The sequence below is a fragment of the Harpegnathos saltator genome, unplaced genomic scaffold, assembly GCF_003227715.2.
Source record: "Harpegnathos saltator strain DR-91 unplaced genomic scaffold, Hsal_v8.6 scaffold587, whole genome shotgun sequence".
Taxonomy (NCBI): domain Eukaryota; kingdom Metazoa; phylum Arthropoda; class Insecta; order Hymenoptera; family Formicidae; genus Harpegnathos; species Harpegnathos saltator.
In genome coordinates, this window is record NW_020230412.1 from 392,357 (window position 1) to 405,466 (window position 13,110).

General features: G+C 40.3%; 1 protein-coding gene across 8 annotated transcripts in view; it reads left to right on the forward strand.

Moving 5' to 3' along the window:
- OtopLa (proton channel otopetrin-like a) overlaps positions 1-12,268 on the forward strand; it is a 46,114-nt gene extending 33,846 nt beyond the window's left edge. For all 8 annotated transcript variants that reach the window (XM_025304063.1, XM_025304062.1, XM_025304061.1 and 5 more), the window contains 6 exons: positions 1,253-1,361; positions 1,455-1,615; positions 1,995-2,151; positions 3,133-3,626; positions 4,974-5,301; positions 6,630-12,268. In XM_025304063.1, the coding sequence (XP_025159848.1) occupies positions 1,253-1,361; positions 1,455-1,615; positions 1,995-2,151; positions 3,133-3,626; positions 4,974-5,301; positions 6,630-7,324 (1,944 nt within the window). In that variant the 3' untranslated portion in view covers positions 7,325-12,268. The remainder of the gene's footprint in view (positions 1-1,252; positions 1,362-1,454; positions 1,616-1,994; positions 2,152-3,132; positions 3,627-4,973; positions 5,302-6,629) is intronic.
- Positions 12,269-13,110: the final 842 nt, after the last annotated feature.

The following is a 13,110-nucleotide window of genomic DNA, read 5'->3' on the forward strand; positions in this document are numbered from 1 at the left end:
CGTCGCGGAACGAGAGATCGATCTATCTGCACTCTCTAAATTTCTCGGGAAGTGAAATGTCATTCGGGAAGAAGAGTGATAGGCGCTCAGATTCGAATGATATTTCACTCATACCGAGTGAATTTTCTCCATCTCCATTCTGAACGATCGAGTAAATATTTCCTTTCGAAATTGCACGGTGAACCTGATGTATCACTCTCTCGCAGGAAACATTCAATCTAGTCGATTGAGAAATGTTCGCTCGTATGACTCTCTTCGAACTCGTCGATTAATTAATCGATAAGTAATTAGCACTCTCTAGTTAATTTGTTGTCTGACAATAATCCAGAGATTAATAATTCTATGTGTGTCAGCAAAGTAAGGCATTTAATAATTAATTAATAACAATTTTAAATATTAACATATTATAATAATTGATTAGTGAATCGATTTTAGACACAGCTCTTATAAGGAGAGAACATGAAGAAGAGAGTTCCACGAGCGTTGCTAAAAAAATCTCTCGATTTTTAAAATATCGTTTTTATTGGACGAAAGATTTGCAGGGTTATTTCTAAGAGTCTGTTCCGATACGAAGTGTATACAACCGTGAGTCACCGCAACAGGTTACTAATTTTATTTCGAGCGGATTTCACGGCTACGGCAATGGCATGTTTCCCATGAAATGTATTTTCGTTAGCGCGTGACACTCAGGTTACGCGGCCACTCTTGACGCTGATGTAATCGGGCCAATGGCTGTTGTCGTTTGTCTTTTATGCCAACGGTATCTCTAACGTCTTCGCTAAAAACTTCTACGGAAATTAAATCAAACGTTGACGACTCGATAGCTCCTCATTAGCACGATCAATTTTAACGAAGATCTACCCTCCGTTGTGCCTCAAGTCTCGCAATGCGAGACACTTGAAAAAGAAGCAAGACATTGATTTCAATGTTTTTGGGAAAAACCAAGTCTTCGCGATCACATGTAAATCTCGACGAGCTTACTTCCGCTCTAACCGCCGCAGGAAAGCGTGTTTGATTTCTCGAGGTACGCTTCGGATAATTTCCAAATACGAAGTCTAATAAAACGAGAGGTGATCAGCTGCGTCGGGAGAAAAGTTTCTATAACGATAAGAAAATTAAAATCAGTAGAACCCATGTATGCCATTTTATCACGTAGGAAAGGTTGAAGACGTTGCGACAAGGTCGCAAAACTCGAAAGAAAAAAATTAAATATCAATGACGTTATCATGAGAAGGATATCGCGTTTCGACAGGATGCAGCCGATGTCGAGGCCGGCGTGGCCACGCGGGCTCTGCGGAAACGAAAAACTTCACAGAACGATCACAGTCACGGGAGCTTTTTCCTCAGAATCGGCGCGATAGGTAAGCCAAACACTTTTCAACGATGCCGATACGAAGTCTATATTGCAAGGCAATTTCGATGAACTGATCACGATGTTTCGCACGATTTGTCAGCCTTCGGACTGGGTACCATGGTATACAACGGTCTGGAATTCGGCGCGTTCTTCGAGGTGCCGCCCACATCACCTTGCTATCAGATATTACAGGGTGTCAACCCGGTACTCCAAATGATCTTCACCTTCATGCAGATGTACTTCATCTTCATGAACTCCCGAGTACGTATTTGAATCGTGACGAGAAAGCTATTCGTTGTTGTTCTCTTTTATCTCGTTCATTCGTTTCATTCACTTGTTGCTTGTTTATTATTTATTTGTTATTGTATAACAATGTTATATTTATCGTTGTTAATTATTTTTTTATCATTATTTATTATTAATTATTCAATCGATTGTGTCGTTTAAGCTGTCCGTTTATCTTTTTCGTTTTCCGCCGTCCTCATTTTTTGTGCTCACGCTACTCTCTCTCTTCTTTTCGTGTGTACGTCCTTTTGACGGAAGGACGTTTTACTGTTGTTAACGAATACTATCCTTATTGAAGAAGCATGATCTGCGAATTTGACGAAAGATGAATTGTCGTCACGATGTTTCTCCGCAGTTGAACATCCACCGCTTCAAAGTCATCGCCCGCTTCGGCCTGATGCATGTGGTCGCGACCAATCTCTGCGTATGGATACGAACTCTGGTTCTGGAGAGTCTCAAGGAGATCACTCAGTACCACAAAAAACTGGGTCAGGTTCAGGCGGGGATCTTGGGTAAGCGAGATCTATTTAAAGAATCAATTGTCGCAAACATGCCACGCCGAAAGCATCAGCACGATAACGAGTCGACGTCCGATGTTTGCAGCGGTTCTCTGTTAGAACGGATTCATATCTTGGCAGAAGAGCAAAAAGGAGAACAGCAGAGGCCAAGAGAGTGACAGACGCTGATAGTCTGTCTTTCTCGCAAGAGAGACACTATCAGCGAGACTTCTGGATGCTGTCTTTCTGCTTTCTGCTTTTCTGCCAAGGTGTGAATCCTCCCTTAATATAACCCGGATGTTCTCGCACACCCGAGTATTCAAACTCACGGTCACTATTCAGATAGTCTAATTTTTGGCAAAACTTTGATCTCAAAAAAAACTTGAAAACAAGAATTTAGCGTGAAATTGTTTCTCTTGATATGAAAAATGCTCTTCTGTCAATCTGTGCATAAAAATATTGGACTAATATCAATGCAAAGAATGAACTTGCCAGACATTGGAAATTAAAGCTTCTCGCTGAGCTTACTTCAATATTTCGATACGTAAAATTACTTCAAGAAATGATAATGAGAATAAATAATTGCGTAGGGTGGTATACTTAGCGGATCGAGTATTTAGGTACCCAATAAGTAGATTGGATTAGAATACTGTAGCGAATAACCGCATTTAGTGTCCGCATTAAGATCGCATTCTGTCGTCAGAGTTTGCTGACATAACTTGACAACAGACTGGCGGCAGAAACCGCCGCAGGATCTGCACAGTTCCACTTCGATGCTTACGGAACGACAGATCCTACTCAGCCCCTCCCATCAATCTATCATCATACTTTGCTAGCAGATACCGTCCGCAGATAAAATCTGTTTCCACAAGCGTGGCTAGCTGGCTAACTCGAGAAATATCATGCCCGAATAATTGGAAAAATTGTTGAAAAATATCCCCCTCAGATAAAACTCGACATACACAAGTATCCAGAATTGGCTCCTCCAACTTGCAGAGAGCATTAAGCAACATTCAATGCGAAACGCCGGGGCGATATTGGGTACTGAGCCGCGCGATATGGCACAGTTACGAGAGGCACCTCTCACCGCCTCCTCGAGATCGACAACCATCGGGCCGATGACCACCACCAGCACGACCGTGGCTGCTTTGGGTCGTGTGATGAGAACAACAGCGAGATCAATCGCAGACGTAGTCACCACACCGACGTCCACGAGCACCACTTGGACGACCCCGTCGACGACGACACCATCGACGACCACTTTCACGCTACCCAACCTGACAACCAGCACGGCAACGACCCTGTCTACTCTTCTGACCACGTTCACGCCGACGACGACCACCACCAGCACAACCACCGAAAGGATAACCACCATCCCGACTACAACGACCACTACAACCACCACCACCACCGCCATGCCGACTACCAGCACTTTCTCGTCGCTCATTATGGAGCTGATGAATGCGCCGCAAGCTGACATGGATAACCAAGTATATATATACATATAAAAAATATAATAAATAACATTTTAAGTTATCAACTAAAAAAGATCAGGGCGAGTAGTCGCATTGCGGTAGCGATTCCTGCCGCCGTCTACTTACAGATTAGTTTAAACTGAAGAAAAAATCATCTACTGCTTTGATAACCATGCAGGTTTTTAGTTATTATAATAATTAAAAAAAGATTAACGAATGACGAAAGATTGAACGTGCAATAATGTTCTTTAATTAATAACCCAAACTTTCACTTGAAATTATTAAGTTATTAATTATTGAAGATGATTATATAGAGAGGTTCTTTTAAGTGATAACTATTGTGATTTTTGCAAAATAGTACTTGACCTTTCTTCTCAGTTTAATTTAATTAATTTTCAATTGACAATTTTTTGTTTCTAAAAGATCCCGGACACCCTGTATATTTAAACAATGCTTTCCTTACCACTAAATACTACTAAACACTATAAAGTAATAAAAAATATTGCTTTCTCAGATACTGAGACAACAATCTGAAAAATATTTATTTCTGATGGAAGATTACGTATCACATTTTTTTTTTATTTCTTCAAGTGAAATTACATTCAAAAAGCAGAATGATGAGTCTCTCGAATAGAGATGACTTCTCGCTCATGTAAAGCGAATTCACTCATTCTGAATAATCGAATAAACTTTTTCACTCAAAATTGAAAGTTGAAAGTTCAAAATTGAAGAGTGAATCTGACATACTTCGCCATTATAAATAAATAAATAAATATAATAAATAAATTTATTCTAACTGAGATATCTATTTGTATGAATTAAAATTTCATTTCACAGTTTAAATTAAACATTCGCTCTTGTGTCACTCCGAGTGGCGAGTATTTTCATTATTGCCTGAAATGAATTTGCATTTATCTCAACTTTTCGAGATGTCATTCGAATCAACATAGAGATTATAAATATAGGAGGATTGCTATTTTCAACTTGCTGTCGTACTACTTAACTAAATATATATTGCCGTTAAAATTCGGTTTAGGTACGCTCACTTTTTTATTTAATTCAAATCTCGTCGACAAAGATATAACGAACATCATTGAATAAATAAATATTAATATTCACAAGAAAATAAATATTCACAAAATTCTACAAGAGAAAGAAAAAGTCTCGCGCAAGTGACAAATGTCACTTCAAACTGAAATAATTTTCTACAGCTTCTAATAAATTCATTTCTGAAGAAGTTAAAAAGCGAACTGTAGTACATCGATCTCTTTGTCGAGCCGTTCGTTTGTAGAGCCTGCATTTTTCATGATACAACAAAGATCCTTGTGACAGCGTACAATAATTGAACCACGACTTCTTCAGGTCCCTCAGATCTTCGACGTGAGCAACCTGACGAACAGCAGCGAATTCTGGAGTCCGAACTTGGGCATCTACGCGGAAGCCTTAACGGAGGACGGTACAGTGTCCAATTCGTGCGGACGCGTCAATATCATGGGCACCATCGTCCAGGACGCTGCACCGTATTTGTTCCCGTTCATAATCGAGTACAGTCTGATCGGAGCTGCTGTAATATACGTCATGTGGAAACACATCGGTCGACATTCCCGTTGGCCTCATCAGGCCGAGGCGGACCTCGAGCGTCGTCTGGAAGCTATGCTATCCAGAAGAGCCGTCGCTCTCGCCCATGCAGGTATTTGATACTTTTCTTCTCCTAACTTCCTCATCATTTCAATTTCGAAAAGAAGAATAAGAGGTGCCAGAGTGAGACAAAGGAATTAACGATTCTTGATCCCGATTATATATATTTTTTGTTAATATCTAACTTAACTTTTGAAGTATACATTTTTCTATTGATCCGTTCTTTATGAAATTTGTATTATACAATATTTTTTTGGGTCGCTGATCATGAATCCGAGGTCAGAGTTCAAAAGTTTTGGATCCAAGATGGAGGATTCAAGATGGCGGATCAAAAATTCTCTATTAAAATAGATTGAGTTTGAAATTCGGACTTTAAGATTTTGAAGGTTGGTTGTTATGAATTAGAGATCCAAATTTTGAACCAGTGAAATTCAAAACGGCGGATTCAAGATTGCAAAATTGAAATCACAATTAGAAATACATTATTCAACTGTTGAGCTGAGAAATAATATTTGAATGTTTTAAGAACCATAGAATTTAAATTTCAGCTTCTGAAATTTCTTAAAAAAAATTAAGAAATGGCGGATTCAAACTCCGAAATTTGCTAAATTATGCATTTTATTTACGCCATTTTAGATCAGCCATTTTGAATTTTGGAATTTTGACATCGAATTTATAATCAGCGATCCAAAAAATCTTTATAATACAGTATATCAAGCAAAAGTGCTGAAAAACTCCGAAATTCGCTAAATTTATGTATTTTACTTCCGCAATTTTGGATCAGCCATTTCGAATCTCAGAATTTTGACATTAGATTTGTAATTAACGACCACAAATATCTCTGTAAACGAAGTTTCAAGCAAAAGTGTTGAAAAACCCGGTTAAAAATGAATTTTTTCTAGAAAGAATAGGTTTTTTTGCTTTTTGTTTATTTATAAAACTTTTGCAATAAATAATAAGTCCTCCTAAATTATTTTTTTATATTCTTTTATCTCTAAGATATTAGTAAAATGCAAGAAACCGATCTAAATGCGTTAATTAGATAATAAATGGTCAAAAAGTAAAGAAGTTTAGGTGGTAACGTGGGTTATTACTATGCATCAAAGGATAATCGAAGAGAACCTGTACGATCGAAACATTCCTTGATACTTTATGTAATAAATTTTGAAAAGAGGAAAATATATGACGACAATTTTGCGACGCTCGTCAAGCAGCGCGATTAGCATTCATGGGCAATATTATTTTTATTTAAAAATGGACGAAATTCATACGATAATTCGATAGTGTCAAGAAGTAATCGTCGGTAGCCTGCGGAGACAATGTCTCGTTCATCAGAGAGTACTGAATTTCCTTGTAAAGAGAGAAAAAAATTATTATCAGGTCACGCTAGAGTCGACTGCGTGGGGGCGAGCAAGGGTCTCTTCTTCGGGCTGCTGCTGCTGGTGGGCTCTCTCATATGCTTGATACTCTTCTTCGTATTAATCCATCATCCGGAGCTCGGCTTGCTCGCAATTTACCTCGCGGATGTCTCGCATTGTGTCCTGATGGCGCTGTCGATCGTCGCCATTATCGTCGGCTTCATCCGCGTGCAGAGCCTCAAGTTCAAAGCTGAGGAGCAGAGCGACCTGAACGACATCCTCCTGCGCGTCTCCGCCTTCGGCCTCTTCGTCTACGCGGTTTTCAGCGTGATCGCCGGCTCTTTGGCAGCGTTCACGCACGAGCCGAATTTGCTAGTAATGGTAACAGGATTGCTGTCGGTCGCCCAAGTAGTGTTGCAAATGTTGTTCATCGCTGACGTGTCGCGCAGGAGAGTCCACCTGCCGGAACACGACCGCAGCAAGCCTGGCAGGCAGGTCGTCACGTTCCTGCTGATCTGCAACGTGACCATGTGGGTGATTTATACGTTCGAGACTCAGAAGGTCATCGCCAATCCGGTGCAGCTCGACTTCTACGGCTTCCTCGCCTGGGCGATCGTGCAGAGGGTCACCTTGCCGCTGTGCATCTTTCATAGGTTTCATAGTGCCGTGACGTTCGCAGAGATCTGGAAGACCAGCTACAAGGCGCGTCTGGAGTAGACGAACACGGAGAATCGTCTCGTTATGGTCAATCGTCCGGAATGGTCGTCGGTTGGAGACAGAGAGAGAGAGAGAGAGAGAAACAGAGAGAGAGAGAGAGAGAGAGAGAGAGAGAGAGAGAGAGAGAGAGAGAGAGAGAAAGAAGAGAACGAGCGAGCGGGTGGTCGCTAGGTGCTCGACGATCTCGATCGCGTACATCGATTTCGGGTCTTGGTAAGGAGGCGAATGAGTCGAAGAGTGACGGCGAGATAGCTCGTTAGATGGGAGAACTGGCGAGGCAGAGAGCGGGTCGAAACCGGAATAATCAAACGTATATAGAATAGCGTGCTCGACATACCCGTTATGCACGAATGAAGAAGATAGATTGATACCCAAGTCGTTGATAATTGTTAAGAATTGGAATTCCCAAGAATCCAAGTTGCAAGTCGGAGATTTATCTAGTTGAAGCACCCTCTATCCGAAGAAAGACACTTGAGCGATACGATCAAAGTGTCGATCTTGAGCATCCTCGAAGAGGAACTTTAAGCGGTTAAATGGAACCAGACACGACATCGTGTCGAGTCACACGGATTCTTCTTCTTTCTTTCGTCCTTTCTTCTTCTACTTCTACTACCCTCTTCGCTCGGTTCCGCGTGGTACATCTACATCTCCTCTTTCTTCTTCATCTTTTCTTCCCCCCTCTTGATCTTTTCTTCTCCTTTTCATTGCGTTGTTGTCTTAGCGTTGGTCGGTAAGGTCGGCGCGAGGAGGTTACGGACGACCAATGACGTCTGGACGATCGACGACCCCGTGAAGGAATCTGACCGATCGGGCACAGGCTTTCGCCGATTTCGGCGCGGACGAAGCACAAAAAGCGACAGAGTTCTTAAAGTTTTCACGAAATCGCATTTCCTTTCACCGCGTTTCTCACACTTCAACACGCGATCTCTACATACTGCCGCCAAATTTTCTACTTTTATATGTATACATTATACAACACATATATGTACCTTCGCCCCCGCCCCTCCCCATCACGCATCACGAGCATCGTAGGCAATTCGGTTCATTCGCGCGGGAATACTTGCATTGATCCAAGAAGAAACCAATTATATTCGGCGTTTTCTTGTATTTCGCTCATTACGGATATATCGGATCGCTGTGATATGCTTTTTGCGGAGACCTCGGTGTCGGCATTGGCGACGAATCTTCTCCTTTACATTCGTACGTTCACGACGTTTGACTGACTGTTTCGTATTTTTATAAGTCGTCGATATTGTCGATAGTAGACACGAGATTAGCTTTTAAGTTGTCTTCACCGCATTTGGTTCGCACTCTCCGGTATCTCACGAGACGTTCATCGATCCAGAGCTGGAGCTCGTCGTGTCGAACGATCACCGACCGGTCCGTGCCGACGTCGGCCGAACGGACGACTTCGTTTCTCCGTCGAGATCATTCTTATGATTAGTCACACACACACACACACACACATATACGCACATGCATATACAGCATATACGATGAAGTCTCCCTCCTTAATTATCTCTATTTACATCGCGATACAGCGCGGCACAGTCACCGAGAGTGAAAACGAACGAAACTGTAATAAGAGCGGCGTACTTCGCGGTCGAAGTCCAGCCAAACGAATCTCTATGGAGACTCAACATCCAAATTTAATATAAGTACATATATATACAGGATGTTTAAAAAAGAGGGCTGAAGATCCTAAAGGCAGATAGTACTCACAAAATGGAGGAAAAAAGTCCTAACAAAACATGGGCCGAAAAATGAATATTGTCGGAGTTATGAATAATTATTTATTTTAATAAAGGCAAGTGATTTACTTGCTTCTGGTGCTTACACAATTTACAGAAGATTTTCATGACCTCCTCCGATTTCTACGCGCGTTTCACATCTACCATAGAATTGCGAAATCTTTCAAAAATTCCCGACTTTGTTTTAATTTAACAGGTATTTTATATTCATTGATATAATTCGCTTAACATTTAAATAGGTCCTTCGGTGAAAGATGGATTAGATGGGGTGAACCAGTTTCATGGCTCTCCTGATTTTAACTTCCGGGAGTTTCTTTTATGGGGATTTCTTAAGAACATGGTATACTTTTTACCGATAAATGACGTGGACAAATTATATTAGAAAATACAAGATGCCTGTCAAATAAGTAGATATAATAATTAGAACAAAGTAGGAAATTTTTTAAAGAGTTCGCAATTTTGTGGTACGAAGATGTGAAGCGTATGTAAAGAGAGAAGAGGACATGCAGAACATTTTGTGTAAACTTTGTAAACACCAGAAGCGAGTAGGTCGCTTGCTTTAACAAAAATAAATAATTGTTCATAACTCCGACAGTATTAATTTTTCGATCCATGAGGACTTTCTTCCTCCATTTTTCTACCTATCCTTAAAGTTATAAACCCTGTTTTTCAAACACCTTGTATACGTATATAATATAATATATATATATGTGTGTATCATTTCGCGGCACCCGTTCAGAGTGCATTTCGCGGACTCTTCGAGAGATCTCCGTCTCGTCGTTTCTCGCTGCGTGCCGCAGAGTACAAAAATCGTTTCTCGAACCTTTTCGAACCCCTTTACTTACGATTTTTACACGTTCGCTCTCATTGAACGCATGTCGTCGTAGACTCGCGTCTGTCGCGACCAGCTATCGGCTGTCGATCCCCTGACGACCAACGAAGCAGCAGATCGCGTTCGAATGCGACACGAGCGATTGTATATAGAGAACAAAGTAGAATGTATTTTTGTTTCAAGTTCGCCGGAAACTCCTCGAATACTGTACGCTCGTAGGAGCGTATACTCGGTTTCAACACAGTTTGAGCGCTTCCAAAGTAGCGAAAACTTCTAAGCGATGTCTTAAGCTTCTCAGGGACGAATTTGTTCAAAAGAAAGAGTTTATTTAATTTTAAAACAAAGTTGGGACATGAGACGTATGTCAGTCCTGTGACAAGATTCCCTCTTTCGTTTAGACTTCTGTAGGAAATATTTATCTATTGCACGGTTCGTTATATGTAACATTTTCGACAATTAAAACAATGTTTTAAACAATGACTGATATTGTCGATACTAGAGGAAGTTTGAATTAAAATAGCAAAATTGAGTATTTAAACGTACGAGTGTTGCATCAACATACAGGTCAGTACGACGGGTTGTCTACTCGTTTCGTTGGCAGGCGCATGTGGTCTCTCAATACGGCCTTAGTGATACCTATATCAAGTTAACCCAAATCGAAAATAAAATTTTCGACGAGGTTTCGGCACCTGTCCGGTAAATTTCGTGGAACAGTATTGCAAGACTGATATAAATGCGTAGCTTGCTGGTACCTGGTTATGGCCCACTTAGAACTTTCAGGAGGAATGGACAATGCGGGATGGTTTTATTTTCAAGTGACATCTGTTAATCATATGATGACGTTTACACTTTTCTTTTCTTTTTTGAAATTTTGTGCTATCCACAGTAATGTTAGTTATATCTTTGTAGACAATGTCTGAATTAAAGCTGAAAGATTAAACGTGTCTGAACGTTCACATACGTTATTGGTAGTCATGAAGAGAAGTTAAAAACGCTTAAAAGTATCTAGATGATATCTGAAAAAATAGAACGTTTTTGAAACGTTCTTAAGATGTCTTTAAGACGTTTTTGAAAAATTTTCGCTATCTTTTTCTTGATATATTTCGAAACGCGGTTGATGTCCAACGGGAAAATTTGTTTCTGTGTAAAAAGAACGTCCCAAGTTAGTAATAGTGTCAGAATTTTTGACAATCGTACGCGTTTCCCTTAATAAATCAACCAGTACGGGTCCAAATTTATTATAAACATATACTCTTATTCTAAATCTTATATATTATCAATTAGAACAAGTTTCGAATGAAATTAAAATCCTTAATAAACACTGAAACATCATAATTACAAGCAGACTGCTAATGGCAATAATTCGGACAGTTACTCTCCGACATTATAGAATATTAAAATCTATGCAATATATTCCTTAAAGTATCTCAGGACTGAACTATTAATATGAAAAAACAAAACTAAATCGTCGTGTCACTGAATGGCACTTTAGACATTTTTAATAAAAAGTGTTGTAAGTAAATTAGAAGCTCTTCATAAATGAAACAAAATAAAATACGACTGACATCCGAAACGTCCATAATTTTCAAGAGAATCAATTTGGTGTACTTAACTCGATATGCGTATTGTTAGTTTATTAACTTCCACGATGAACACTCACTTGATCACTAATTGGGAATTCCCAGTAGACGAGTCCTTCATTGGACATCACCTGCGTACTGCTTTCCTTGTCGAAGGCGAGAAAAACGTCCAAACTGTGTTGGAAGCAAGTGTACTTGCGATCCTGAGCGGAAGTTACGCGGCTGTAATTGCGTGTACTGAGGCGTATACGTATGCGAAATAGTGGATGCAGAAAGTCGGCAGTGACTTCGCGTGGAGAAAGGCCCGTTTTCAGCGGAGAAGGAGCCGTATGTAAGCTCGCCTTTACCACTCTGCATGAGACGTTCTACATATTTACGACGTCGTTCAAACACGCGGCCGGCGCGCGGACTTTCGATGCGAACGGCTTAATTCTTTGGGGGCGATGATGCAGCTTCGAGACGCGCGACTTCGAGACGACTTCGGACTCGCGTGATCTACACAACGCTGTACCGCACAATGGCTGCTGCCATTTTGCGTGCGTTTCTATACATTGGTGCGATGTGGTTTGATTTGTGAACTGCAGTGCCTAAGTTTTTCTCACCTTGGTAGTTTCTTTTCCGGAGGCCCTGCGCCGAAAACCCAGCGCTGACCTCCTCGGCCCCTGAAAAAATTAAGAGAACATTCGGGGGCACGGTGGTAAAGTAAAAACAAGGTAACAATAAAGCACATACACGGACTGGGAGATAGAAAGGGAACGAGAGAGAGAAAGAGAGAGAGAGAGAGAGAGAGAGAGAGAGAGAGAGAGAGAGAGAGAGAGGTGGGGTAGGAAAGGAAGAAAGGGAGAAAGGAAGAGATAGAGAGGAGCTCGCACACCAGTCATGTGAAATATAAAAGATAATTATTACTATCATTATTGATTAGTGTTTAAGCCTCTCTCGAAGAGATATCGCTCTTTCGCATTTACTTCGCTATCGATAACATACGTAGATCATTGAGAGAAAAAGCGTTTCATCGTATAGAGATTATACTTTGTAAATCCCTCCACGATCCCCGCGAAGAAACTCCCCTCTTCCTCAGGAAGCAGCACATCGAATTTTATTCAATAAAATTTATCGACTCATTGTAAATTTTATTAAATAGAATTCTCCCGCAAAGGGAGAAAGACACTGAATACACAAAACACACCTGACACCCTGACGAAAGTCATTACACGACGCAATTATAACCTTATCGACGTACTTAGCTTTCGAGTCTACATATTTTAATATTACTAGAAGTAATACAAAATAAGAAAAAAAAGAGTGTAAAACGTGAGTGCGTGGAACGAAAGAGACAAAAAGAGGGAGGGAGAGAGAGAGAGAGAGAGAGAGAGAGAGAGGGAGAGAGAGGAAGAAAGAAAGGGAAAAAGAAGGAAATATTGTTGCAGCGGAAGTTTACAGATGCAACTGTTAACAATCGATTATATATAATTATAATCCAAGAAAAATATTATCAAATAGTAAACACAGTATAAATATATATAAATATAAATATGGAAGTATATACATATATATACATATATGCATAGATATGTATATATATATATATATATATATATATATATATTACCAGGGAAAAGACTT